This window comes from Aspergillus viridinutans, assembly GCF_018404265.1.
Source record: "Aspergillus viridinutans IFM 47045 DNA, scaffold_2, whole genome shotgun sequence".
Taxonomy (NCBI): Eukaryota; Fungi; Ascomycota; class Eurotiomycetes; order Eurotiales; family Aspergillaceae; genus Aspergillus; species Aspergillus viridinutans.
Window position 1 is genome coordinate 1,702,760 of NW_025091218.1, and position 27,905 is coordinate 1,730,664.

The 27,905-nt window shown below is 50.8% G+C and overlaps 10 protein-coding genes across 10 annotated transcripts; 6 read left to right on the plus strand and 4 right to left on the minus strand.

Annotated features, from left to right (window-relative positions):
- Positions 1-539: 539 nt before the first annotated feature.
- Aspvir_004166 (AP-1 complex subunit mu) lies at positions 540-2,340 on the plus strand (the record flags this gene model as incomplete). The annotated part of the gene is made up of 6 exons (XM_043267397.1): positions 540-578; positions 648-776; positions 970-1,199; positions 1,272-1,761; positions 1,826-2,197; positions 2,260-2,340. The coding sequence occupies 6 exons, from the start codon at positions 540-542 to the stop codon at positions 2,338-2,340; spliced, it is 1,341 nt and encodes a 446-aa protein (XP_043123332.1).
- A 533-nt stretch (positions 2,341-2,873) lies between these two features.
- Positions 2,874-3,958, minus strand: Aspvir_004167 (Rag GTPase GTR1; the record flags this gene model as incomplete). The annotated part of the gene is made up of 2 exons (XM_043267398.1): positions 2,874-3,690; positions 3,765-3,958. The coding sequence occupies 2 exons, from the start codon at positions 3,956-3,958 to the stop codon at positions 2,874-2,876; spliced, it is 1,011 nt and encodes a 336-aa protein (XP_043123333.1).
- A 912-nt stretch (positions 3,959-4,870) lies between these two features.
- On the minus strand, positions 4,871-6,565 carry Aspvir_004168 (URC4/urg3 family protein; the record flags this gene model as incomplete). The annotated part of the gene is made up of 4 exons (XM_043267399.1): positions 4,871-4,954; positions 5,016-5,608; positions 5,668-6,157; positions 6,227-6,565. 4 exons carry the CDS (start codon positions 6,563-6,565, stop codon positions 4,871-4,873), a joined length of 1,506 nt encoding a protein of 501 aa, XP_043123334.1.
- A 4,338-nt stretch (positions 6,566-10,903) lies between these two features.
- On the plus strand, positions 10,904-13,664 carry Aspvir_004169 (UBA/TS-N domain protein; the record flags this gene model as incomplete). Its single annotated transcript, XM_043267400.1, has 2 exons — positions 10,904-13,510; positions 13,563-13,664. The coding sequence occupies 2 exons, from the start codon at positions 10,904-10,906 to the stop codon at positions 13,662-13,664; spliced, it is 2,709 nt and encodes a 902-aa protein (XP_043123335.1).
- A 382-nt stretch (positions 13,665-14,046) lies between these two features.
- On the minus strand, positions 14,047-15,555 carry trm61 (tRNA 1-methyladenosine methyltransferase subunit GCD14; the record flags this gene model as incomplete). The annotated part of the gene is made up of 1 exon (XM_043267401.1): positions 14,047-15,555. The coding sequence occupies one exon, from the start codon at positions 15,553-15,555 to the stop codon at positions 14,047-14,049; it is 1,509 nt and encodes a 502-aa protein (XP_043123336.1).
- Positions 15,556-16,051: 496 nt separating this feature from the next.
- Aspvir_004171 (cysteine--tRNA ligase) lies at positions 16,052-18,542 on the plus strand (the record flags this gene model as incomplete). Its single annotated transcript, XM_043267402.1, has 2 exons — positions 16,052-16,351; positions 16,416-18,542. The coding sequence occupies 2 exons, from the start codon at positions 16,052-16,054 to the stop codon at positions 18,540-18,542; spliced, it is 2,427 nt and encodes an 808-aa protein (XP_043123337.1).
- Positions 18,543-19,243: 701 nt separating this feature from the next.
- On the plus strand, positions 19,244-20,442 carry Aspvir_004172 (NAD(P)H-dependent flavin oxidoreductase; the record flags this gene model as incomplete). Its single annotated transcript, XM_043267403.1, has 4 exons — positions 19,244-19,286; positions 19,345-19,427; positions 19,488-20,216; positions 20,296-20,442. 4 exons carry the CDS (start codon positions 19,244-19,246, stop codon positions 20,440-20,442), a joined length of 1,002 nt encoding a protein of 333 aa, XP_043123338.1.
- An 879-nt stretch (positions 20,443-21,321) lies between these two features.
- Aspvir_004173 (uncharacterized protein) lies at positions 21,322-22,212 on the plus strand (the record flags this gene model as incomplete). The annotated part of the gene is made up of 1 exon (XM_043267404.1): positions 21,322-22,212. One exon carries the CDS (start codon positions 21,322-21,324, stop codon positions 22,210-22,212), a length of 891 nt encoding a protein of 296 aa, XP_043123339.1.
- Positions 22,213-23,380: 1,168 nt separating this feature from the next.
- On the minus strand, positions 23,381-23,966 carry Aspvir_004174 (hydrophobin family protein; the record flags this gene model as incomplete). The annotated part of the gene is made up of 3 exons (XM_043267405.1): positions 23,381-23,437; positions 23,488-23,576; positions 23,633-23,966. 3 exons carry the CDS (start codon positions 23,964-23,966, stop codon positions 23,381-23,383), a joined length of 480 nt encoding a protein of 159 aa, XP_043123340.1.
- Positions 23,967-26,734: 2,768 nt separating this feature from the next.
- Positions 26,735-27,616, plus strand: Aspvir_004175 (WW domain-containing protein; the record flags this gene model as incomplete). The annotated part of the gene is made up of 1 exon (XM_043267406.1): positions 26,735-27,616. The coding sequence occupies one exon, from the start codon at positions 26,735-26,737 to the stop codon at positions 27,614-27,616; it is 882 nt and encodes a 293-aa protein (XP_043123341.1).
- Positions 27,617-27,905: the final 289 nt, after the last annotated feature.

Below are 27,905 nucleotides of genomic sequence, written 5' to 3' on the forward strand. Positions count from 1 at the left end.
GTCTTCGCACCTCTGTATCGCAAGTCAACTATGGAGGCCTGCAGACCATTGTGAACAAAATGTTACAATGGCCGCAGAAATCACACGAAGCAATTTGTGTTGCTTGTACTGTCTATTGGGAGCGTTAGAGAAGAAAAGAAAAAGAGAAGAATAGAAAAATCCGAAGAAGCGAAATATAAACCCTTTCCTCGGGAGGGCCGCTAAGCTTCTTCGAGACTTGGCGTGGGGCTGAGATTGGGTTCCTGAAAATTAAGGTGTTGACGGATTGGACTGCGACCCCAAACGGGCATCATCTTTATCCTGCATTGATCTCCTGGCCTCGCTTCCCGTCGAATTCAGCTATCATAGGGTTCATTGTTCTGCTTGGCTGGTCGGTTATAGCTTTAGCTCTTTGAAAGTGTACTCTTGAATCTTGACCCTTCAGAGCAGAATGTGGCATATTGGACTCGCTGGCCTCTACAGTTGAAACCCGCTCCCATCGATTCCCTGACAATCGGCATTCATACTATCGCCCTCACTACCACCCTCTTACCTGCACAATGGCGTCCGCTTTATTCTTCTTGGATCTGAAGGGCAAAGTGAGCAATGCGCCTTCACATCCCCATTTCTCGACAGGCCTGGAACGCGCAAACTGACGGCTCGAGTAGACCCTTTTAGCCCGCAACTACCGTGGAGACATTCCCATGTCCGCAGTCGAGAAGTTCCCCATCCTCCTTAGCGAAGCCGAAGAAGAAAGCTCCGCCGTCCCTCCGTGTTTCTCCCACGAAGGAATCAATGTATGTGAGACTCCTGCGAACCTGCACTGCCTGGTCTTCGGAGCTTTCCCCGCTCCCCGCAACTCACCTTCTCCCCCTATTCGAACCAGCAACTTTGGCTCGAGGACATACAGGAAGTGTCGGATATGGCTGCGTTATCTATCTGTGATTATATCAAGTGAAAAAGTGCTGAGACGTGGTGGCTCCTCTCTAGTACCTCTACATTCGTCACAGCAATCTCTACATCCTCGCCCTAACCAAGAGAAATACCAATGCCACCGAGATCCTCCTCTTCCTCCACAAGATCGTGGAAGTCTTTACAGAATATTTCAAGGTGCTGGAGGAAGAGAGTATTCGCGACAACTTCGTCATCATTTACGAGCTACTGGACGAGATGATGGACTTTGGCTACCCCCAGACAACAGAGAGCAAGATCCTGCAAGAGTGAGTGGCTGTGGCCAGCAGTTGTGGATTTGCGCAGGACCGAAGACTGATAATATGCCTTTCCTACCCCAGGTATATCACACAAGAGTCGCACAAGCTTGAGATTCAAGCCCGACCACCTATCGCCGTCACAAATGCCGTCTCCTGGCGAAGCGAGGGCATTCGCTATCGCAAGAACGAAGTCTTCCTCGATGTTGTTGAATCTCTCAATCTCCTGGTATCGGCGTCTGGAAACGTCTTGCGATCGGAGATCCTGGGTGCTATCAAGATGAAGTGTTACCTGAGTGGTATGCCGGAGCTGCGGTTAGGTCTCAACGACAAGGTTATGTTCGAAACCACTGGGCGTGCTACACGAGGCAAGGCGGTTGAAATGGAGGATGTCAAATTCCACCAGTGCGTCCGACTTTCCAGATTCGAGAACGACCGGACTATCAGCTTTATTCCACCGGATGGAGAGTTCGAGCTTATGAGCTACCGTCTTAACACGCAGGTCAAGCCTCTAATCTGGGTAGAGTGTCTGGTCGAATCACATTCGGGCTCCCGAATGGAATATATGTTGAAGGTAAGAGGCTTCCTCAGAAATCGAAAGAGCTATATAGTAGCATTGGACTGACTCCCCTCGAAAGGCCAAAGCACAGTTCAAGCGTCGCAGCACTGCAAACAATGTAGAAATCCTTGTCCCCGTGCCAGAAGACGCAGACTCCCCCCGGTTCCGCACCAATATCGGAAGCGTCCACTACGCGCCTGAAAAGTCAGCGATCATCTGGAAGATCAAGCAGTTCGGTGGTGGGAAGGAGTTTCTCATGCGCGCCGAACTCGGTCTGCCGTCCGTCAAGGGCGACGACGAGCACGGTGGAGGCATGACCGGAGGCTTCGGAGGCAGCATGGGCGGCACCGGGCAAGGCAAAGCCAAGCGGCCCATCAACGTCAAGTTTGAAATTCCCTACTTCACCACTAGTGGTATCCAAGTGCGGTACCTGAAGATCACAGAGCCCAAGGTATGTCCAGTTGATTCGACACCCCGTTGGAGATCAAATGCCGATCTGACCTCTTGTTGCAGTTGCAATACCCCTCACTTCCTTGGGTTCGATACATTACGCAGTCTGGCGATATCGCTGTCCGTATGCCCGATGTACAATGATTTCAAGCGTCGTGTTAGCTCAAATAGACATTTTTCTTTCTTTTCTGTCCCAGACCAAGTTGTCGGGGTGGCAGGTAGAGCCTGTCTCCCAGTGTACAGCTGCTGCACCCTCAATAATGATTATCCTCCGAACTATTTTATTTTACCTCTCTCTGGAGGAGCAGGGGTCAAACGACGTTCAAGCCTATTTGAGCAAGAGCTCGCGTGATCGTATGCCGAGCATTCGACTGGTCTCATCTGGAGACTAAAGAGAAAAAGTGTACCAATATGCAAATAATGTTCGACGATAGATGTGATTTACATTTGAGGAACATTGGCAATTGTTCTTACGAAAAAAATGCCACGCTTTGGGTATCTTATACAGAAAAGAAAACGCATCACTCTCAACCGGAACGCCGTCATCCCAGTACTTTTGGGCATACCAGGTGTACATCGCAGCGCGTAGGCCGGAGCCAGACTTGGGCCTGATCACCGCTTACCGTATCAGAAACTGAAGACGTGCTCTGGCCCATGTGCGGCTTGAGCGTGCTAGCTCAAGCAGTGATACCATTGGCCATTCTCGCTTCTGGAGAGTCCGATGCTGGGAGCGGGAACCCGTCCCCGTAGCCTGCCGCCGCGGCCTTGGAGAAGCCTTCCCGGGCCAACATGGTATTCAGGACGGCGCAGTTGTACGCTGCTTCGCCTGGCGGGACAACCATGAAGATATATGTATTGTCGGTGAAGCGGCCGAGAAAGACGTTGAACTGCGGGGTCTTGGTGTGCATGACCAGAAAACCGGCTGTGGCTGGTGTCGTGTGCGTATTGCGGGCAGCACAGTGCTTGAATGCCTTCATAATGTTTGAAAGACGCTCGTGGCGATCATAGATGGGGTTCATGTCGCCGATCTCGGATGAGACAGAGGTCACGGTTAGGAAAGTCGAGCGCTCGAAGAGGATGACCTCCTCCGCATCGATTCTCTTCGCGAACGCGCTGAGAAACCGTTCGATGACAGTCAAGTTCGGGATGAGCTGGTGAACGATCCCTGCCCATGCCTTGTAGAGTGACTGATCCCAGATGCTACTGCCAAAGGTGTCGATTGCGAACTGTTCCGAGCGGCTCCGGATCAGCGCAGAGCGTTCCTCGTAGATGCGCTGGCGGTGCTCGGCCTGGATGAGGTCCATCTTGTGTACTAGGCAGAAAACGTGTGCATTGGGACTGTATTCTTTCAGGGCACCGATGATGGCGTTGTATGTGTCGAGGTCGCGTTCGACCTCCCGCGATTCAATGTCGAATACATAGATCAGGACCGCGACGTCAGAGAAGATATTCCCTCGCTGCGAGGCGAGATAAGTCTCCATGAACGCATCTTGCCTGTTGACCCATTGACGTGCGCATTAGCCACCAGGTCAGCCTCTAAGAGGAACTAGGAAAGACAGCAAACTTACCCTCCACAATCCCAGAGATTTAGCGTTAGATTCCCCATGAACTTGACATGGCTGTGCTCCACATCAATCGTAGCCCCAAGTCTCCGCACATCCTTCGCAACATAGTTGCTGAATATGATGGAACGCATGGACGACTTCCCCGAACCACTCTTCCCCATCAAAAGCACCTTTCTCTTCTTCTTGCGTTGATCCATTCCTTGCTTCTTGGGCTGTTCCGCTGTGTTGCACTAGGTTGACCCCAGTACCCCGCAATTTATGGGTATCGAGCTTGCTTGAAGAAATGGGAAACGGCGGCGCTATCGTATGGACTGCGAGTTCTGCAAGTCCCTCTCATACATATGTGCGAATGGACTTTGTGTACAGGATGAACGAGACAATGGGTCTTGGGATCATTGGCTGATGGAAATGGGGGGTATGACCAGCCTCCGTCATTGCATGGGCGTCACTCGTTTGGGTCAACAATGATCCGAATTGGTCACGTGCGCAACATTACGGGGAACAGCATCAAGGTAAGAGTCTGCCTTCCTTATGGCTTTACTACCTAGCTTTCTCAGTCAGAGCGAACATGCTTTCTCCATTGAATCATTGAATTAGATTCCAGTCACTAGTTGAGTGAATGTACATTCCCACCTACACAATTCACCTCCGCAGAGTGCTCACCTAGGTCTGAGAGAAGAAAACCCTGGTGGATTCAATGATAGCCTGATGATGTCCGCATCTCTGAACATCTCAAAGAATTTGAGCGCCTAACTGCTCGTTGCAATGGTCCTTGAAGCATCCAATTCCTTTTCAATATGAAGATGGAGTAGGGAATCCAGGCAAAGGCCGTAACATCGTCAGTACTTTTACCCATGTCCACCATGAAAAGAAACAGTACACAGAACATAGTCATAACAAGGTCAGAAATATATCTAAATGAGAAGCAGAAATATATATAGGTAAGGTAGCTTCACCGAAGCTAATACACACATAACAAAGTCAGGGGGTGATAGAAGACATATAGCATCTGGTCAGGTCATCAAGAAGTCGTCAAGGCTACGCAAGTCATCAGGTGTGGAGACTAGAAGCTGGCGGGTGTGGGAAGGGTCGCAAATGTATGCTTGTGCTCAGAACACCGTGCCATCGGAGAGAATCATAATCGGAGGTTCTTTGGTGTTGGGTCGGGAGACCTCTGCTATTTCACGGCCGCCCTGTACAGAATTCGTTAGGGAATCAATTGCGAGTGGAAACCCCGATCTCAAGATAGCATACCTTCCATGATCCAGCTTCGAGCATCTGTGCAAGAGTCAATTGTTCCTCGCCTCTCAATCCCAATTGATTATTCACCTCCATGAGAAGGTCATCCAAGAATCCGACCGTAACGGCGCGCCATTCAACCACCACATCATCATCGGCCGCGAAAAGTGGGACTACCTCCACATTTGGCTGGCCCTTGATCTGAGCGTTCTGTTTGTATGCTGCGATGCCGCGCTGGAGGTCGGCATCTTTGAGAGCTAACAACCCCATGTCAATGAGGAGGCCGCCATTTCGATATTCAGGAAGTCCAGTTAGGAGGTCACTGCCAGCGACGTGGATGTTCAGTAACTTTGCCATGGGTACCATGATTGAGTAGCAAAGCCATTGCGTAAGTTTGTGGAAGGGTACGATGCTCTCCCAAGGCTGTGCCGGAGGAGACTGGGGCATGTTTGAACAGACCCAAGCATCTCCGATAGAGACCCCATCGACCTGGGTTCTCGAAGGAGGCCAAATTGATGCGAACCCATCCATGAGGACCGTCCACAATGTGGTGATGGGAACAATGGGTACAGACGAGGCAAGCGTAGATGGATGAGAAAGCAAGTAGTCTAGACGCACAATGTTACCAGATAGTTCGCTCACGGACCTGATCAGCGGGAAATCTTACCAAGCATGTTTCCTGGTCGAGCATCCACGCCAAAGAACTCCTGGTTGTTCAAGGCCTCAGACAGTCTCATCAGCAGTCCAGCACGTCCTTCAAGCCCTGCCAGTTGATTATGCTCAGAATGCTGCATTCCTCTAGCCAATACCTCCACCGTGATCTTCTTTAGGCCCGCACCGTCGACCTGGCATGGTTCCGTGGGATCACTACTGAACAAGCCGCTCTTGAACATCTCCAGAGTGGCCACCGCTAACCCCTCGCTCCGAGAATAAACCTTGCCAGATTCTTTTGATTTGTATGACCACTTCGTGCCTGCACCAGCATCTAGAAGGACGGAGACCACGAAAAGGTCAATCAGACGTCGTGTCCGTTCCTGCGCATCAATTGTGCTAGGCCAAGATTGAAGCAATTGATTCACACGGGGTCTGCCGCCAACGTCAAAATGCTGCCAGCGACCGTGGGGCGGGATGGACGCATAATCGGGCGCATAGTCTCTCTGCGGGAATGTCAATATTAGCTATAATCCAAGCACCACAGCTTTAGAGGACGGAGAGAAGGCGCGTACTTTGATGATTGACACAATATACGAAGCTGTTGCCTTGAATTTGGACATATCGACATCGAAATGATTCAATCCGTTCTTCTTTGCCTTGTCGAAAACGATGCGAGACCGCTCGCGGACAGCATGGATGCTTCGAAGGTAAGCTGCAGGGTCCAATGCTGGATCCGGGGGTCTGGCAATTGGAAGCTCTGGGATTGAGGCTGGCAGTCCGCTTCCTTTGTATCCGGGGGACCTCAACGACGCATTCGAGGTGCGAGCACTGTTGACAGTGGCGAAAGAATCCTGTTCATCCTTATCGCTGTGAATGGAGTTCTTTGAGTCCTTGCGCTTGAAGAGACCCATGGCGAAGGGAGGTACACAGGGTTGATTGTCGATGGCCGATGAGAAAACCAGTCGTCGTCTAGCGTCTCCAGAAGAGAGGGAGCGAACACTGGTGGAAAGGTATTAGACTGGAGAGTATCAAGAGTGAGGTTGATTTTCGAGAAAGTGAAAGGCGCAAGACAGAGATCGGCCAAGTTTCACTGAAGGGGAAAGGAGACAGTGCACATCAAAAAGATGATGATCTGCGGTCCGATACCTGGAGACACGGAGGAAGCGCTTGTTTTGAGAGCTTGTCGCTGGTTTGACTGAGAGTTGGTGGACGAGTTGCGCCCCCTCGCTGGTTTTCCCCTAGGAACGAAAATTCAATTTCACAAAAAGCAACAATAAATAAATAAATATTATTGGTATGGGGAATATAGTTAATAATAATAATGAGATCAATTAAGGCGCAGGAGAACCCAGGAAATATAAATTAATACGCAGTAAAAAAAAGATAATACTGGTAATAATCAAGCGGGGCGGGTGGGTGACTGGACCTTTCTCAATTGAAAGAGAATTCAGCGTGATTAAGGGGAATCAGAGAACTTTAGGTACGATATTGATTATTCTATCTAGCACCGTTCAGGATTAGCACTTGTGATCGTGCAATCACCGTAGTCGACAATGGGAGTTGGGAGGTGGACTGGTGGAGAGCTTTTGCAATTTTGCAAAAGAGCAAAGAAAGTAAGGCAGAAGGAAGAACTCAAAAGGAGGCATCCAGCAGAGTTCAGGGAAGCTTAGGTAGTGTTGCTGGTCAAACAGAGCCTTTGCATTCTTCCTTTCCACTCGACTTTCAAGGGGAAGAGGGGTGATTTTTCTGCCCCGCGTAAGACCCGAGTTAAGGTGCATACGGAGTACTAAGTCAAAAACTCAAAAGGATACTGAATTTTTACGTTCACTCTTTTTTAGATAAAAGTTGGGATCCAGGGTTGGTCTTCAATCTTACTACTACGGTAGTACTACTACTTGTCCCGAGCAGGCAGACTCCGATGTTGATATGATTGATGCATTCTGACTCGCTTACTGTACTACTGCCGGAATAATCAACCCCGCAGAAATGCCACTGTAGTCCATACCTATTATTCTAGGCACATTGGGTGGATGCATGACAATTCACCTGCTACTACAGAGCACGAGTACCGGCCTAAAATAATGACTAGGTAGGGACTATGTACTATGTAGTACTTATCAATCACGACTTTCTACCAAGTAGGTACACTCAGTAGAAGGTATTGTACAAGTACAACAAAGTACTAGACAGTAGTAGTACTAGTAGTACAGTAGGCATTCATCGTCAGCATAGTCCCACCTACTAGGTTACTTTTACTACTTACGCCATTAGCATCTCACTTTCTTTTACCCACAATAGTTAGCGACAACTTCCAAGGGTGCTGGTACAAGCACGGACAGCCAGGTGGACAAGGCCAATAATAATGATTTGTCCATTTATGGCACTTCTCTGTATTTAGACTACCTATCTATCTAGATATGGCCATCATATGGGTCAGTATTCAGGAGTCATTCGACCATTTAAACCAGTCCGGATCTTTTCCTCTTTTCTCCCTCGCCCCAAGGGTGCGGAAAGCGGATCTAGATTTCTGGCCGGTCCGGATCCTTAGACTACTTTACAACGCTTCCATTTCTGGTGGCTGGTGTGTTATCCTCGCCACCATCTCGCACCTTACACTTCTTAGTCCTGAGTGCTGACACATGTCCTCAATATTCTGTAGACCTACATAATAATAACAACTATATATTGGCACTGGCGAGAGACAGACAGACTGACTGAGAGACGAGAATGCCATTGTTATATGCAAATTGCAAGCCCCACAAATACTTGACGCCACTGGCTACAAGTAAGTCAATATTCTAAACTCACATGCTGTTGGCTAAACCTACTTGCATCTCCTTTCTTCTTGTTGTTGTTGTTATCATTGTTGTTATCATTGTTGTTGACAAAATTAGCTCGACCTTTCCACTTGTTACACTGATGAGTGGCAACAATAATAATGCATTGCTTTTACTTTGATCCTGATGATCATGCTTGGACTCAACGGCCGAAGCAGACTGTTCAGCAGACCCACTGTGAGCTCGGATGGCGGGCCATAACCTGTGGACTCCAGAGAACGGACTACAGAGTATAGCGGTATGTGTTGTACCATTGACTTCGTATCTTGCCTTCATTTTATATGCTTTTTGCATTGCTGGAATGGTTTGTGCATGGTGTTACTCTCTCTGTAACCTTCTGGTGTAATAAAAATCCGTTCGAGGTCATGTAGAGAGGTACAAAGGTCAGGCATTATGTGATTAAGGCGGGTTGCTCCCTAGGCCTAACAGGCTAACATAGATGACTTATTCTTTGCTTTACAACCCCTTGGACTCCCTCTTTAAACCTCAACGCACCGGCGTCAAGACTAATGCGGGAGACACGATCCTGGCCATACTGCTGGGACTGCTGGGTTTCAAGTTTATTTGTCAAGGGTTTCATTTTGGCTTTTGTCTCTGAGGGGTTGTTTTCGTCTTGCATGTGCCTTCTTAGCTCTTGTTCCTCCCGTCGGCTCAGATTCACCTCTCAGAGGCCCAGTCCGTTAGAACCTTCCATATCAAACGGGTAAATTGTCCATCTTACTGCTGAGGGGAACCGAGTGCGGATGGACTGGCTCTAATTTAGTGTTTTGCGAAAACGAGAGAACAACGAATTGACTTGCTTCAGTTTCGGGCCGTGTGCTCATTCAAGTCTGCTAACCCCACCATTGATTGACTATAGTTCCATCTGCCATTATTTGTTAACATTGCGAAGGTCCATACTCAAGACGTGAAAAATGGTAAGGTAGCACGATAATTTGTCGTTTGCCAGGCACCTCTTTTTCTGTCGTCGACAACAATTCCGAACCTCCTCTCTTTTAGCTCAGCCGATATGGAAGCATGTTAATGCTTCTGGACGCGGCAAACTTGATATGATTTCATTAGCGATCACCTTGCGTGATTCATGCAGACCGAGTCTAATAATAATGTAGGAACATATGCCATGTCACACCAGGGTATACTTTCTGGTCTTAGTGCCGGAGATGTCCACTCTCTTTCAAACTGCTGGACGTCCTCCGTAGTAGTTGGTGCAAGGAACATGATAAGGTGGCAGACAGACAACTGGCAGCACAAGTCTTACTGGCTCTGCACCCATATCTCCATGCAATCGTCCTGTATTTTGCACTCTCTCAAGGATCTTCGCAGGCTCACAGTAGCGCTCGCCTATTGCTTACCTGACAGCCAATGAGATGTCTCCTGAGAGGAAGAGTTGAGTTGTAAGGTAACTTGTAACTTGGTCCACTACTAGACCATTACGAACTCCGTGTACTACTACTGCTGATCTCGCGCTGTCCAACCCTGTAGTGTCAAGCATCTTCGGCGTCATCTGTCCTTCTGCCAGATCTGACTTTGATAGTATCATTGGTACCATGGTACCTGGTCTTTTAGGTTGGAACGCACCCTAAGTTGGCAATTGGAGGCTCTGCAATGCCAAATAAGGGGTTCGACGATGAGGCCTTTTTTTCTCACCTCCCTGGTGATCTGATCATAATCCATCGTCCTAGACAACAGTCTCTATGGCATGTCCTTTGCCCAGACATCCTTGTAGGTATGACGGTACCACTGACTTGGTACCTAGGTATGGAGTATTCCCTAAGGTACCAGCTCTCCACACATCATCATCAAGCGATGCCCTAGGTCCAGGGTTTTGAGAGAATCTCAACTAAGAAGCTTGGATGATCATCCCTCGAGTCGCAAGTTGTCATTAATAATAGAGTATATCGAGACCCTCTTGAAAGGCTTAAATCGAATCAGTTGCTATTTGCTAAGGTAGTATGTGCTAATACTGCTAAGCCGTGCATAAAGTAAGGTACTACCAAGTGCTGTGGGCACTGGTAACTCTGGTATGGTATGGTAACACAACTGAAATGCCGAAGGACTACCTACCTTAGGTCCATACGGAATCCACTCCGTACGATGCTAAGCCTCCACGTGATTATTTCACGAGCCACATTGACCGCTGAGAAGCCACCTCAGCTCCTCAGCCACAATTACGGGTATCTCTATCTACAGGGGGCAATTGACGGCGACATTGCAGGAGACAGTAGGTGAAAGGTAGGAAAACGCGCAGTCCCCGAGGCAGATTCCTGTTCACTTCGTGCTCAATCAACTCACTCGGCCCTGGTGGTATTCGATGGTGAGATCAGATCATGGAACTCTCTCATCTACGTCTATCCTTCTCCTAATTCCGGCCCCTCCAGACCTCCGCTTGTCATTCCTCTTCACACAATCACAATGGACGACCTGAACGGACTAAGTTGGACATCCAACTCTTCAACGAACGCTCAGAAGCTCCCGCCTCTGGGCTCCGGATTCTCGTTTCCCGCTGTGGCGCGCAATAACGTTTCTGGCCGATCTACCCCCCTCTCTGCCACCGGCCCCTCTCAACCACCGTCCAAGTCGGCGACCCCGGACAACGACAGCTTTGCGAATCTTGTTTCCTTTGGTTCGTCAAATGCGAATAAGAAACTATCTCTCCTAGAGCAACAAAAGAGGCTGCAAGAAGAGCGCGCCAGAAAGGAAGCAGAGAATAGGTCCAAGTTTGAATCACAATACGGGGGGCAAAATGCTCAATTCTGGGATAATTTGGAGAAGACCGGGAACAAGAATCCCTTTGCGTCGACGTCAAGGTCTGTGCCGCAGCGATCTCCGTCCGCCGATGAGGATGATCTTCTTGCTGCTTTCGATGCCTCTGCGCCTGTAGATGCTTCGACGAACTTCCCGATCCCGAGCCCGAGCCCCTCGCCGCAGATCGCGCAGAGCGCCTCTATCGCGGCGGGGCAGCTGCACCAGACCGGTGGAATGTCATTCAATGAGGTCGACGATGATCCCTTTGGCCTCAATCAGCTAAAGCCGAAGCCAACAGCAAGCCCGCAGCCCGCTCAGACCGACGACGATGACTTCCTTGGCTTGCTGGGAAAGCCAGTTTCTGAGGTCTCTCGGCCCGCACCCGAGCCGTCGCCGAAACCCTCATCCCCGGTCATCCATGAGGAAGATGCGCCTTCCTCCAAGCCGTCCAATGGTGTTGATCGGGCGATTGCAGAGCTTGTAGACATGGGCTTTCCCGCAGATAAGGCCAGCCAGGCACTACGGGCAACGGCGTCTGGAACCGACATCCAAGCTGCTGTGAGTCTGCTTCTGACACAGGCACATGAAGAAGCTCGTCAGAAATCGAAAAATAGAGCACCAGCCATCGACCGTGATTTCGACCATCAAGAACGCAGCAGAGAGCGGAGCTCAAGACAAGATCGTGACGTCCCTTCCTGGATGAGAGAGGAGCAGTCGAGAAGCCGTGCTAGCAATCGGTCCCCAGCATCGACAAGCAAAGATCCGTCACAAATTGCGGCTACTTTTGGTAACAATTTCTTGAAGACTGCGAATTCACTGTGGAAACAGGGGAGCAAAAAGGTTCAGCAGGTCGTTAATGAGCTCAACTCAGAGCATGATCAGTCCCAGCCGCGATGGCTGAAAGAAGCTTCGGCCCGTCAGGAGCCTGGGCCACAGCCAACTGACAGTGACGACCGGGCTACTGAAATCTCGCGTAGGAGGCCCGAGGTTCTAACCGATGAGGCTCTTCTCCTTGAACCTGGGGCTGCTCCCCGACCGTCTCGTAATCAATCTCGAGGCAGCGAAAGGCCCTCGTCGCGAACGCATAGCAATGGCTTACGGAGCCAACAGTCCCAAGCTGGAGAGGCGCGTACCCCGCAGCCCGCTTTGATGCAGCAGCAGTTGAGAAACGAACTACTAAATCCCAAGACTCATGTGGCCAAAACCCTGGTTGAAGAGCAGACCGCACAAGCGTATGTTAGCCCTGCTAGGAGAAGACGGCCTGCTGCGCAACCAGCTGCCCCTGAGGCCAATGTGGATTTATTCGATTCTTCTGCACAAACACCGCCAGCCCACCGTTCGCGGCCCACTCCTCCCCCAGCACAATCCCCAAAGCCACCTGCGCCATCAAAACCTCTTCCTGTTCGGCCCAAGGCTCCTGCGCGAGTCGTTCCGCAGTTGTCACAGGAAAGTCTTATGTCGACTCACCGGCATCGTGAGAAAGGTGCAGAGGCATACAAAAGAGGTGACTATGCCGCCGCTCATGATGCCTTTACCTCTGCCCTCACGATGCTACCCGATAAACATCCCATCACCATCATCATCCGCAGTAACCGTGCGATGACAGCCTTGAAGGTCGGCGAGCCGAAAGTGGCCATCAGTGATGCGGACGCCATCTTGGAGCTCATTGGCCCTTCAAAAGGAGAAGCCGAGACCATTGATCTCGCTAACGGTGAAACGGCAAAGCCAATGAAAGATTTCTATGGCAAGGCCTTGATGCGGAAGGCCGAAGCCTTGGAACAATTGGAACGCTGGGCCGATGCCGCTCATGCATGGAGACAGGCGGTCGAGAACGGCCATGGTGGAAGCACTAGTATCCAAGGCCGGAACAGATGCGAAAAAGCTGCTGGTATCAGCAAACCCGCACAGAAACCTTCCACGCCTGCGAAGCGACCGCCAGCACCTGCTCCGAAGAAGCTGTCGGCCTTGGACGACCTCCGAGCTGGCTCGCCGTCGACGGGCGGATCCTCCGAGGCTGTCAGCCGTTTGCGAGCTGCGAACCAGGCAGCCGAGCGTGCGGACGAGGAGAAATTTGCCCTCGGTGAGAGTGTCGACGCACGGCTAAACGCCTGGAAGGGCGGGAAGCAGGACAACCTTCGCGCACTGCTCGCTAGCCTGGACACAGTTCTGTGGCCGGAAGCAGGCTGGAAGAAGGTCAACATGTCGGAGTTAATTCTGCCGAATAAAGTCAAGGTGCAGTACATGAAGGGGATTGCCAAAGTGCATCCTGACAAGGTATGTTGTTTGTTGCGGCATTGGTGAAGAGACCGCGGCTAAGACGAGCTAGATTCCTACCAACGCCACGACCGAGCAGCGCATGATCGCAGGGGCAGTTTTTGGTGTCCTGAACGAAGCCTGGGACAAGTTCAAGGCAGAGAACAACCTCTAAGGTATCACGCCATTCATCATCAGGAAAAGTTTGAGTTCAAGGATGCATGTCTTATGTCTGCTCCTACGATGCTCTGGTTCTGTCCCTGTTTACATCACTCATCACTTCAAGCCCATTTCCTCATTCATTCCATATCTCGAATGCATTGGCATATTCTGGTTGACATCTTAAACTCTTGCGCTGCGCCCAGAGGTACAACTCTCTTACGCACTGATTCTCATTGTATATATACACTTGCGTATACATCAGGATCCCGTGGTCACATGTTTGGCGGAAATCCCCCAGTTTTTATGGCATATATGAAGTCAGGATCTTGAGGTGCCTGATTATTCACCTTGTATTTCAAGCGTCTAGATTATATCACAATAGCGACAATTCCGATCTATAATTGGGTTTCCTGGGGCTGCGCAGGAACGTCTGCTGGCTTTTGCGCCTCTTCCTGCGCCTCCTTCTCCTTCGCTTCCTTTTTTAATTGCTTCTTGCCTTTCGGTTTCCCTGCGTCCGGTGAGCCCCCGGTCTTCTGAGCCGGCCAGGTCTGCCGACACCTTTGCTCGTCTTCCTCTGTCCATTCGCGGGGTAGAATAGCAAAGACGAGATACGATGTATGAGTTTTCAGGTCCGGTTCGGTGCGATGTACCAGCCGGCCGAGATTGTACGATGGGGTTGAGGATGGAGCTGCGGTTGTGTCCGAATGCTGCGGTATGTCGTGCAGGAATTTCTCTTCAACTTCTGTCTTCTCTGACTTGGTAGCTGCTGGTTTGTCGGAGGCGGTGCCTTCATCGTCGCTCTCTTGAAGGAGCGACTCGCGGAATCTTCTCGAGTTTTCCTCGACGACGCGCATCTTTGCGACGGCTTCGTCCACGGACTTGGGGAAGACGGTTGCGCCCCGGACACCTTCGCAATCTAATCCGCATCGTTCCCGCTTGACATCAATCCGGTGGTGGTTCACCTCAACCATTGATATCGAGAGCCAAGAATACTCGCGGAGTGTGCTGATTGTCCGTTGCACTTGCTCGATACATGGGGAGAACGTGCATATATATACCGGCGACGAGGGATCGAGAGGCGATTCCGCTCCTGAAGGGGGACGGCGAACAAGATGCCTGAGCGCAAGCCATGGTGCCGGCAGGTCGAGGAAGATCGCGTTGGCTTTCGGCGATTTGCCGGTTTTCGGGTCCCCGAGGAGGAATCCATCTTCGTAAACATCGCGATGCGTCACCTCGACCAGTCCATCCAGGCCGTGGTCGTGGATCTCTTCCCGGACTCGTTGTGCGCGCTGTGCGTGGAACTCGAAACTGCAGACCTTGCCTAGCCTTCTTTTCTTAGCTGCGGGTGCCGCGGAGGGGTATCCGTTAAAGACTGCGCGGACGGATGCATGCGTGAACGAGCCGCTCCCAGCTCCGGCTTCGATAATTGTGCTCCCGGGGCGAACGCAGAGCCGATGCAGGATGTAGCTGTAGTCCGGTGTGTAGACAACCTGCGTCCGATGCGGGAGCGACGCGGTCCATAACTCCGGCGTAGGGTATAGAAGATGGAGGAATCCGCTGGCGGCCGCGCGGGGGGTGCCAGGAGAAGATTGCGCCTCCTCCTTGTTCGATGTCGGGGTGTCCAAGTCATCCGCTTTGCGCTTCTTGGGCGGCTGATTCTTGCGACCCCGGGACCCTGTGTCTACTACAGAGGCGACAATCTGCGATCCCCACGGTTGATCGATAAGTGTGCTGTGCGGAAATGACCCGAAACGAGTGTTGGTAACTTTTCCCTCCTTGTACCCCTGATTTTCGTCGTCTTCTAGTTTGAGTATAGTCGGGATGGTGTGGTCTCTGCGGAGATGAAGTAAAGCAAGGTCGCCCAATCCGGACTGAAGGCGGTGGTTGAGGAATGGGGAGCCCATTGCGACTGCCTGCAATCGCAGAGGAGCGGCGAAGAGGGTACGAAGGTCGTTGAGGAAAGAGGTTAGACCGATATATCTCTATTCTCGAGCAATCCGTCACTCATCTCTAAACTATAGTACTGTTGGAGGATCTCCGATGGGATCTAGACCAGAAACAGCTTACACCCAGGGCTTAGGGCTCAGGGCTAAATGTCAGGGCGAGCAACTGCCGGTCCCTGCAAGACTCTGATTGGCTGCATGACTTACCTATCCATTCGCATTCCAACCTCAGGCTCCCAGGCTTCCATGAGTCACCCAGTTAGGTAGTTTAAACATTATTGCTCACCCCTCCCCCTCGTTTTAAAGGTGGTCGTACCAAATCTCCATCTTCCTCGTTGTCCGTCTGTCCTTGATGCCCATATCCTTCTCTCGTATTTCACTCTCGGTCTCCTCTTTTGCAAATCCCTCAAAGGCCCGGTTGTCGCTCCTTTCTTCTCTGTTGATTTTTTCTAGTTCAATGGCCACGGCGCGCCAGCAGCCGCTTTGGCGGCAACCAACAGAGTATCCAGAGGCCAAATCTCGCTTACCACCTCTGAAGATTTGGAATTCGTTGACGCGATCTAAGAATCCGTTCATTCCTATAGACCCTGAAGGAAAGAAGGTGACTTGGTATGCTTGTGGGCCGACTGTCTATGATGATTCCCATCTGGGCCATGCCAGGAACTATGTCAGCACAGATATAATTCGGCGTATCATGCGCGACTACTTTCATTTCGATGTGAAGTTTATTATGAATATTACGGATGTCGATGACAAGGTGTGCAAGACTTTACTTGTACCATTGGTCACCTTAGCAATTGTGCTGACGCAGTGACGTCTAGATTATCCTCCGAGCGCGCCAGCAGCATCTCTTCAACGAGTTCGTCTCCACCCACCCTACTGTCGACGCTGAAGTCCTGGACGTTGCACGAAATGCATATACTGCCTATTTGAAGAAGAACCTTCCGTTACTGAACCCCGACCTGCCGCCGGCGCAATATCAAGAGGAGGTGGAGAAGGTCTACGCGACTGTGTTGAATGGAGGACCCTTACCCGGCAACGAGAAGGCGGGTGATGACGAGGCAAAGCTTAAGATGCACATCAAGACGGTGGCGTCAGCTGCGAAGGTGATCACGCAGGCGGAAGGCCTCGACCAGGCTACTGCCCCTAAGGGCTTCGCCGAGTTCTTCTACACAAATGCTCAGGACGTTCTCCTCCCATATCTGGATTCGCTCAAGGGGTCCTCGATCAATGCGGACGATCATTCCATTTTCACTAAGTTGACGAAGAAGTACGAGGAGCGGTTCATGAAGGATATGCGCGATCTCAACGTCCTTGACCCCGACGAGTTGACTAGGGTCACCGAGTATGGTGCTGAGATTGCGGACTTTGTGGAGAAGATCGTTGAGAACAAGTTTGGCTACGTTACGGATGACGGTTCAGTATACTTCGATATTACTGCGTTTGAGAATGCCGGGCACCCCTATGCCCGGCTTGAGCCCTGGAGCCGGTCCGATAACAAGCTGCTCGCGGAGGGAGAAGGCGCATTGACCAAGAAGACAACCGAGAAGCGTTCAGCTTCCGACTTTGCACTTTGGAAGGCGTCGAAGCCTGGTGAGCCCAGCTGGACGAGCTCCTGGGGTCGGGGCAGGCCGGGCTGGCACATTGAATGCTCTGCGATGGCTTCGGCTAAGCTTGGCAAGCAGATGGATATCCACTCTGGAGGTATTGATCTAGCTTTTCCCCATCATGACAATGAGCTGGCGCAGAGTGAGGCTTATTGGTCCCATGGCCACTCACACACTGATCAGTGGGTGAACTACTTCTTGCATATGGGTCATCTGTCGATTCAAGGGTCAAAGATGTCGAAGTCGCTTAAGAACTTCACAACCATCCGAGAGGCACTAGAGAGAAAGGAATGGACACCGCGCAGTCTCAGAATCGTCTTCTTGCTCGGCGGTTGGAGGGACGGCGTTGAAATCACAGAGGAACTCGTCAGTGCTGGAAATTCTTGGGAGGACAAAGTCAACAATTTCTTCATCAAGATGAAGGATCCTGCGACTCTATCAGGCCAGACGTCGGGCTCAGACACCACTCTCCCTGCCGCTTTGGAGGCTGCGAAGAAGGCTACTTTCGATCATCTTTGCGACTCCTTCAATACGCAGGGAGCGATGGGGGCGATTTCAGAGCTGATCTCAAAGTACAACGGCGCCGACAAGTCTACACTCAACCCCAAGGATGTCGAGGCTGTCGCACGGTGGGTGACCTCGATGGTCAATATCTTCGGTTTGAATGGCAGCGCAACCGCCGACAGCACGGAAATTGGCTGGTCAGGTATTGATGTGCCTGAAGAAGCTAAGCCTTTCCTGTATCCGCTCTCCAGCATGCGTGACTCGCTCCGCCAGGCTGCGCGAGCTAAGGAGGGAGTTACCGCGAAGGCTGTCGCGGAGATTGTGAACAAGGGAGAAGAGCCAGAGCAGGGCCTGACTGAATCCGCAAGACCTTATGCTGAACTTCTTTCGAACTTCCGCACTAAGGTGTCCTCTATCCAGCAATCCGAGTCGCTTGGCAAGGAGATCCTGGCACTCTGCGATCGCGTTCGCGACATCGACCTGTTCGATCTTGGCATCTACCTTGAAGACCGGGAGAACCTTCCTGCCTTGGTCCGTCCTGTTACCCGAGAGCTGATCCAGGCTCGGGAGGAAAAGGCAGCGCGGGCGCGCCAGAAGCAGATTGAAAGGGAGAACAAGGAGAAGGAAGCTCTCAAGAAATTGGAGAAGGGCAAACTGAGCCACCTGGAGATGTTCCGGACCAACGAGTACAGCGCCTGGGATGAAGAGGGTCTCCCTACTCGCGATGCTGCAGGCGAAGAGATTACGAAGAGTCGGGCGAAGAAGCTTCGAAAGGACTGGGAGAGACAGAAGAAGCTACATGAGACTTGGCTGGCCAGTCAAATGGGCGCCAAATAGGGGGAGGATGTGCCATAAAACAGTCTTTCGGATGTATCTATGCATTATAATGGCGTTCTTGGTTCGCCGTTTGGCAGACCCTTTCGGTCCATATCTATATCCACAACTATCCCTGATGATCGTTAACAGCAATCGACCCGAGTCATTGAAAATATTAGATCCTCCATAGCTTCGTACCATTGCTGAATGAAGCAGGTTATGCAGTTTATGCACCGCACAAAATCCCCAGATCACATGCTAAGAGCTCAGGTGATCCACTCAGTCACGATAAACACTACGGGGTACAGAGTAGTACTAGAAACATGACTATTATTCGATCATCTCATCAGAATAAAGACACTCTTGAAAGATTAAGATCAGGTGGCTCTGGATCTACTCCACAACCCACGTCCGAAACACCATCGGCCCATCTGGAGGTAACTTAATTAGGGATCGCTGGCCGACAAACCGCAGGCTGACACCTTTTGACCTCGGCAACTCGCACTCTCCACACCGAGAGGGCCCGCGGTTACACAGTTCACAGTGGTCAGCACAACGGCCGATTTCTCAGCATAGCGAAGCTGTCCACTTACGTTAATAGCTGCTTCTTTCCTGTTTTCTAGAGATTCTCAGAAGATTTTTGCATAGAAGAATTCAACCATTTTCGCATTTTTAGAACTTGATAGTGGTGTTTCATTCTGTTAGCTCGTCTCCGCGACACGATGCCTTTCCACACTGCGTTAACGAGGAAACTGGGCATCACCGGTGAGTTGCATGGACTTGGAGTTGTGGAAAGGGGCTCAGGTAGCTGACGGATTTACAGTCCCTATTGTACAGGGAGGTATGCAATGGGTTGGATACGCAGAGCTCGCTGCGGCGGTTAGCAACGCAGGTGGTCTGGGAATTGTATGTCTACGAAGCACTCGACGCAATCGAGTCTGAAAGACAATCGCTGACTCAAAAAAGCTCACTGCACTCACGCAACCCACCCCCGAAGACCTCCGCAAGGAGATTCGCCGATGCCGAACCATGACCAAGAAGCCTTTCGGCGTGAACCTGACCCTCCTCCCAGCCCTCGTGCCCCCAGACTACGCCGCCTATGCACAAGTGATCATCGACGAGGGCGTCAAGATCGTCGAGACAGCCGGCAACAACCCGGGCCCCGTGATTGCGCAACTGAAGAAGGCCAACACGATCATCCTGCACAAGTGCACGACTATCCGCCACGCCAAGTCCGCCGTGAAGCTGGGCGTGGACTTCCTCTCCATCGACGGCTTCGAGTGCGCCGGCCACGTCGGTGAGCACGACATCACAAACTTCATTCTCCTCAGCCGGGCACGCCAGGAGCTCAACGTTCCCTTTATCGCCTCGGGTGGGTTCGCGGACGGACAGGGGCTTGCGGCGGCGCTGGCGCTCGGTGCGGAAGGTATCAACATGGGTACCCGGTTCATGTGCACTGTTGAGGCGCCCATCCACCAGAAGGTCAAGGAGGCCATTGTGGCGTCAGACGAGAACGACACCAACCTGGTTATGAGACGGTGGAAGAACACCACCCGTCTGTTCAAGAACAAGGTGTCGGGGGAGGCGCTGAAGGTCGAGAGGGAGAGCAAGACGGGCGAGTTTGCCGAGATTGCGCCCTTCGTTAGCGGCAAGAGAGGCCGCGAGGTGTTCCTGAACGGCGACGTTGACTACGGTGTAAGTTCTTAACCCCCTTCCCGTCGACATCCCTTGTTTTACGCCGAGATTCCATAAACTAACATGGTTTAATTCGCAGGTATGGACCGCCGGTCAAGTTATTGGTCTGATTCACGACATCCCGACGTGCGCGGACCTCCTGCAGCGGATTGAGAGAGAGGCCGTCGAGGCCGTCGATCGGTCCAGGTCGTTGTACACGGCAACCGCAGGGCAAAGCAAGCTATAAGGTTAGACTGTCTAGCTTTCTTGCAATGTTTCGTACGTCGGCAATCTGGATTGAGATAGTTGGATCACGGATGTTTTGTCATTGGTACCTGGAATGCAGATCCCCAATATAAGCGAGATGAACACTGGACCGTGTCTGTGTTATTGATACTGTCTAGCTAAACCTCTTCCTGCGGAATGTAAGGACTCTTGGCTATTTTTCTTGGATCTTCACATGTATTTGAGAAAGCACGGAGTTTATCCCTTGCCTCCCTTCCATAGCGGGGCGGACAATTGCCGGCATTTATCTCAGAAGCGAACGTGACTTTCTTAGAACGTGTAAACAAAGAGCATGAGACGCTATCTGAACTGTAAATATGTCTTGTGACAGAGAATGATGTCAGGAGGAGTCGGATCAAATGGAGAAGGGTTCTGTAACTCCTTTCTGTCCGATATTAGTGACATAACCCTAACTTACCATGCGTTCTTAGAGCAGCAAACTCAAGATTACGATCATCCATATACTGAGATGAACACTGCCTACTCCAGTAGGCCTCACTTACAGTCACGCAAATAAAACAATAGACTTCAAACATGTTTCTGGTCCTTACTTTGTGCTATATTATACACCGAGCATAAAACTCCAATTGTTCGAGTGCTCAGCTATCAAATGGATGGAACCATGCATTAGCTGAGATAATGTCTCAAGTGTCAGGCAGAAGGTTAATTTGTTTGTTGACATAGTGGTCGCCAGTGAGAGGCGACGAGATGCATCTATATATATGTCGGTAGACGTAGCTGTAACTTGACTGCATCTGATTCATTTCCGTCAGGTCCAAGGACTCAGAGCTTACCCTCAGAAAGTGTACTTGGGATCCATGAACGGCCGCCCATCGCAAGCATGGACTTGATATCGTCAATCTTCCCCTGTATCCAGCGACGGAAGCCGCTGATATTCCCACCTCAGGAGCAAAATGGCGTGCAGCCAGAGAGCGAAGCGTCTCGAGCCTCTTCAGCAGCGTCACGGACCGTGCCCAGCAAGTCCTCGGCGAGGATGTCGGTTCGGATCGTTGAAGCCGTCGATTCGCAGACGACCATTTGCCCCGAGGAGCCCGTGAATGACCATGACGGGCTCCAGGAGAACGAGAAAGAGATCTTCCCAGTCGAGAATAGAGACACAGACGCGGCGAACGACGCCAACGTCAGAGTCATTCATATGGATCTCGGCGATACCCCGAGAGCAACGCACGACCGTCACGATCAAAGAGAACGACTGATTCCCGCCCTACCGCCCAAAGCTGCAAAGCTGCCAGAGGTCAAAAGTCGAATGATAGAGAACATCCCCGAGGAAAGCGACGGTGACGAGGGCAACACGCCATTATTTGAAGACCTCACCGAGAAACCATCTCAAGGCGACGCCAAACGCAACTCAACCTGGCGGCAAAGCTCCAGAAAGTCTCTCGTCGACATCATCAACCTCCTGCAATCAACCACAAGCAACAACATCAGCACGCTCCGCATCAACAGCCTGAAGTGGCCTTTACCACCCAGGTCCCCCCACAGGCCCTCCACAGCCTTATCCTGCCGCTCTTCGTCGTCGCTGAGCTCCTCGGTAACAGCCACCGTAGAGTTCGAGAAGCCCACTCCCATCGTCAAGAAGGAGAGACGGATGGGAGCAGCGATCCTTCCCACGATTCGACTGGGGCCCCGGAGATGGAGCGTCGATGATGGGAGCATTGGCAATGACAGCAGCATCAACATCAAGGGGCCTCGGCCTCTTTTTTGCGAGTAACGGAGTTTGGAGTCTGGCTTTCTTGTTTGACTGGTGGTTTCGGTCTGTTTTGGCCGTTGTGGGGGCTGTGTTCCTATGGTCGTTTGGGGGCCTGGTTGTTTGGTCTGTTATCTTGCCTGTGGATATTTGATTCTTCTTATTCTTCTTATTCTTCTTATTCTTCTTATTCTTCTTATTCTTCTTATTCTTCTTATTCTTCTTATTCTTCTTATTCTTCTTATTCTNTTCTTATTCTTCTTATTCTTCTTATTCTTCTTATTCTTCTTATTCTTCTTATTCTTCTTATTCTTCTTATTCTTCTTATTCTTCTTATTCTTCTTCTTCTTCTTCCTTTTGTTTCCATCTCTTTGCTTTCCTGGGGTGATTGATATACATACTTTACAATAACTTAATCCTGTATACTTGCTGGCAAAGCCGGAGATGTCATTCAATGCGATATTCTTAATGTCAATCAGAGAATTTTGCCATTCATCTCAATGCTGGGTGCAGCTGGCAAAGAAGGAGATTCCAGTCAAGGCGGTATTCGTCTTACCTCGTTAACCAGAGAGTTTGAGTTTCAACTTGATGTTGGCTGCAAAGTCCATACAGGTGACTGACAATGACAATGGACAAGTAGATCTAGGTCAAGTATGCCAGTACATGGAGCTCCAGAATAGTGATAGACAGTGGAAACCTCTGAGTTGCGCGACTACAGGTCTCCAGCTCATCAAGTGATGTACATGGAAAGGTGATCAAGTGAGATTCGAAGAAAACGCGTCGCGTTTGGTCGGAAAGATTGCGTGGTATGGCTGGTGACGGCTATGGCGCGCTTCCTGTATGGGAGGAATGCTGGAAATTTACATTTACATGTGCATTGGGAAATAGCCATTTCCATAAACTGCAATGAATGTCAGGAGGAAAGGGGTCTCAAGGCATTTCTATGCATTAAATTATGTATGACAAAGCTAGCATCGATAAATGCTGTTTGCCCACAGGCAGAAAGTATTGGGGAAAACAGTGCAATCTTCTTTCTCCGAGTGCCACAGCACGATTAATGATACACAATTCAGCAAACAGGTACCCTATCTATCAAACAGAAGATTCCCGGGACCCTGCTCCCTAACCCGAGCCGCCATATCGAATCTCCAGACGCTGGCTGAGAGCGCCAACAGCAGAAGCGACGAATAGCTTACAGGATAGAACCGAGGGCAATGCAAGGAAGACCCAGGCCAATGAGGGAGTTGCTCTGATGGACGTCAGTAGAGACCTAGACATTTGTAGAAGAAGACGACTCACGGCATCGGAAGGAGAGTTCTGGCAGCAGGCAATGTTCTGCTTGCACTTCTGGTTGACCAGATCCTGGATGGGAATCGCAATAATCGCGACTGGAATATGTTAGTATGGACGACCGGTCTTTGAGAGAAGGAGAAGTTTAACGCGCCCTGGAGGTCCAGCTTGGAGCACTGGTCGAAGAGACCGAGACCCTCGGAGCCAGATCCACCACCGATGAGGTTCTTGAGGGTACCAGCGAGGATACCCTCGTCGATGTCGGTGACATCACCGGCGTAGGTGGCCTTGTTGCAGCAAGAGAGCTGAGCCTGGTCACCGCACTTCTCGGTAGCCTGCTTAACGGTCATGTTGTCAGGAACGGGGAAGCGGACGTTGGCGTTGCCCTTGTTGCCAACACCGTTGCCAGCAGCATTAGCATCGTGCTGGGGAAGGGCGGCCACGGAGACGGCGAAAGCGAGTACAGCAGCGCTCAAAGAAAACTTCATTGTGACGGTGGGGTCTGAAAGGGAGTGTGAAGACTCGGAGTGAATTTGGTTTGAAAAAATGTGAGAAGATTGTACTTCGAAGGAAAGGCTTGTCAACGAGAGTGATAGTTGATGGAGAGGAAAGAGGATGGCCAGAGGTGAAGCGAAGGCATCTTTATATAGACTCAGGTGGAGGCAGCGAGCTCTCTGTTGATGCTAGGTCTACCCGCCCTTGATTGAGCTCTTTGTCATTGTAGCTATCCAGCTTGAGTCCCTGAGTGGAATGTGGTATGCAAGGAATCCATCGTGATTTGTCCCCTCAGGAGTCAGAACCGCGTTATCGCAATCTCACGGCCCTGGATTGAAGCTCTCTGTCCCAGCGGTTGGTATGGATCTGCAAAACATTCGATTGATCTGAACCAACAAGTCAGCCTCCAGCATACCACGCTCTCGTGAGCCACGCCTCGTTCAGGGGACGGTCGTGCTTCGACTGAGACCGCATAGTCCGCGTCTTCTGTCTCATTCCCCTGGTTCTATTACGTCGATCATTCATGCAAGCGGTAAACTCACCTGTGCCCGCTTGATCATTGGGTTGCATTGCCTGCTACGGAGCTATCGCAGCGTTACCGCATTCAAAACGACTTTCTTCTTGAGTCTCCTCCATATCACACGATTGGGGCCAATTCCTACGTCTTCAGCCATTCCATCAGTGGCGCATCCTGTATGACTCCACTCTCACTTGATACAGAGTGAGAACCTGCTGGCATAGCACGGGGAGTGCTAACCCTTAAGTGACCAGGGATTGGAGTATTCAAGGGCCAGTCGTTCGGTATGCTGCTGCCAATGGTCGCAACGTGCATGTTGCTGATTTAACCCAAGGTTGCAGAAGCTTCTCAGGGCCTGCAAAGCCTTGTTCTTGGTCTGCAAGGGACTGTCCATCTCGTTCAAATGATCGGTAGTGTATAATCACCGCAAGGGTTACGACGTAACTGACCCTGTCCCATGGCTCCAGCAGTCCAGCCTCATTCTATCTCGTCATAAACAATACTAAATTTTCCGAGTGTACTCGAGCCGGTTTTCTCTAGTGTTTCCTTTGGTGAGAGCTCCAGCCAGGCTCATGCTGGCAAGGGAAAGCTGGTTTCCTCCTTTGCTTTGTTCCTGGCAACGAACGAGGCAAGGGGCTGTCAATCGGAACTATGGAGCACGTAGATGGGTGCTTTTCCAGATGTGGTAAACCATCCTGTCTTCCCGAATGTAACTCGCTCCGTTCGCAGTTCCTCGTCGCTGAGTCGTGATGAAATCGACTTTGATTCTCTTTCCGTTTTCACTCTAGCTCACATGTTGCTGTCGGGGAAACTCGCCCTGCGCTCCACATTACTCGATTGAGGAGCTTTCAAAATAAATAATAAAGAGCCTCCTCGTGTTCGATGGATGACGAGCTGGTCGCATGGCCTGAGCATGAGTTGTAGTCATGTAGAGCAGGCATCTCGACTGTGTAGCCGTACTCCAGTCGTCGAAGAGGTCTCCAGAACAATATTCTCTATAATGATGATTATCTTGAGCAAAGACTATGCTTGATCATTGACATACTGCTTCTGCCCACGCTGCTGTCTCTATACAATGTCTCATCCCAAGATCCAGTATACATCGATATAGAGTATATGGGCACTACAAGAGCTACGATATGTTATTCCCTAATGCTGTTCTGAGCTTCGTTGGTCTATACAGAGCCGAGACGTGGAGTATCAAAATCATCTCAATCCATTACTGCCGAAACTAGTCCTCGACGAAGGTAGACTGGACCAGAAATATACTACAAAGCAATGAGCCATATATCCCACTGCAGAATGTTGTTATGGCAAAAAATCTTTCCTTGTGGCTATAGTATCAACTAGCTCCCTCCCACCATCACCTCGTCATAGACCGGCGCAAACTACCACTCGGCGTCGCTAACGTCTCAACGACCTCAGGATGTATTATCAATGTGATAGTCTCTTAGTATGATGCAATGACCTGTCCAAGTGTCTACAGTCGTGACTATCTAAGCGGTCACATTCCTGCCTCCTACTCTAATCGCTTCAATTATCCCTTGACGGAGACAGGTCCTAATAATTCCGAGAACTGGGCGAATAATCTTAACATCTGACTCAAAGTCTAGGAATTTCTAATGAGATTTACACTCAATGGAATGCTGAGGTTGAGATTCAAATTGCTGACTGCCCAGCTGTGATGACACAAACAAACACAACGAGTCACCTGCAATCTCCCATGTTGTCGCCGTCACTATCCAGTCCATTATTGCGAGCATAGGTTCTTCTGCAGATGGCTTCATCGGTCTGATGAAAGAGATCTAGCTTGCCACCTTTGACACGTTGGCCTTGACATAAGCTGGCAGGCTTCCAACGTCGAATTCGAAGTAGACCCTACTTTTCATTCCTTCGGCGAGCAAATCGGCGGGAAAATGAATTATAGTATTCTGGATGATAAGGGTCATTGGGAAGGAGAATAGCATTTATGTATGCATTTCAACCGCTGAGAGAGTCGACCATTGATTCCACACGAGTATACTAGGTAGTCAGAACAGTGGACTCCTTGCCTTGATGCCTCGATGCCTCAGGGTTTGAAGAAGTAGATGGATAGACTAGTCCCGATATGGTTAGCCTACGATGATATCGTCCGCTGCTGCGAGTCTGCGGTAATGCTCAAGTAATTCTGCTACGCCTCTCCGCATCTTTGTTGTCAAGCTTCTGGACGTACTCTTCAGCTGTTCAAGCAGTGCTAACTCCAAAATGTCTGCGAACCCCCGGTCTAGTCGTCTTGACCGTTCCCCCAGCACAGAGAAAGGCGCCACGGACAGCTTATCCGAGCTGCCCGTGGACAACCAAGAAGAATCGAAGACTCGCTCGCAGGACACACATGAGGAAAAACAACCAACACAGAACAAGGAGCAGGGAAATAATACATCACCAAGCGAAACGACAGATGCCGAAGAAAACATAACAGGCGCACATGATGATAAAGAAGATGCCAAAGAGGAGGACGCTTCTGCGCCACCATTACCAGACGAACCACTCCCACCGCCGCTACCCAACGAGGCTCCTCCCGATGAGGACGATGGCTGGGAGCCCGTCTGGGATGCAACCGCTCGAGCGTACTACTTCTACAACCGCTTCACGGGCGTTTCGCAATGGGAGAACCCACGGGTGCCGGAAGCCGCATCAGCATCAGCATCAGCACCAGCACCGGTGCCTCTCGCCGGCGCCGCGGAACGCGTGAAGGAGAAAGACCCCGTCGTAGGCGGCTACAACCCGGCGATCCATGGTGATTACGACCCCACGGCGCCCTACGCGCAGCAGCATGAGGAGCCCACCCTCGGGGGGGCTTCTGCGGCGGATCCCAGTGGCTCCTACGAGGCTGTTGGTGCTTTCAACAGGTTCACGGGCCGGTGGCAGGCTGCCTCTCTGACTCCGGAGAACTACAACGATGAGAATAAATCGCGGCGGCAGATGAATGCGTTCTTTGATGTGGATGCGGCTGCCAATGCCCATGACGGGCGGAGCCTCCGGGCGGAGCGCAGTGCTAGGAAACTCACCAAGAAGGAATTGAAGATGTTCAAGGAGAAGAGAAGAGAGAAGAAAGAGGAGAAGCGGAGGGCGTGGCTACGCGATTGATGCGAGGAATGGTATTGTTACTTTCGTACTACTGCTGCTAAACTTTTGAGATACCTTGAGATACCTTTTGATTCTGTGCATGGGGTTGGGGGCGTTTTGACAGATGTACTATATGGGATTGCATAGCATAGAAGCAGCGCGTTTTTTTCTCTTCTACAATGGCCTTCATGCCCACAAAATTCGTAGTCTTGCTAGTCTTGCACCGGCAGGTAGAGCCATCCTAGATTCCCCACAATTGGTCACGTGTTCGCGATATCGAAGTTTCTTTTTGCAACAATCAACGAGCATA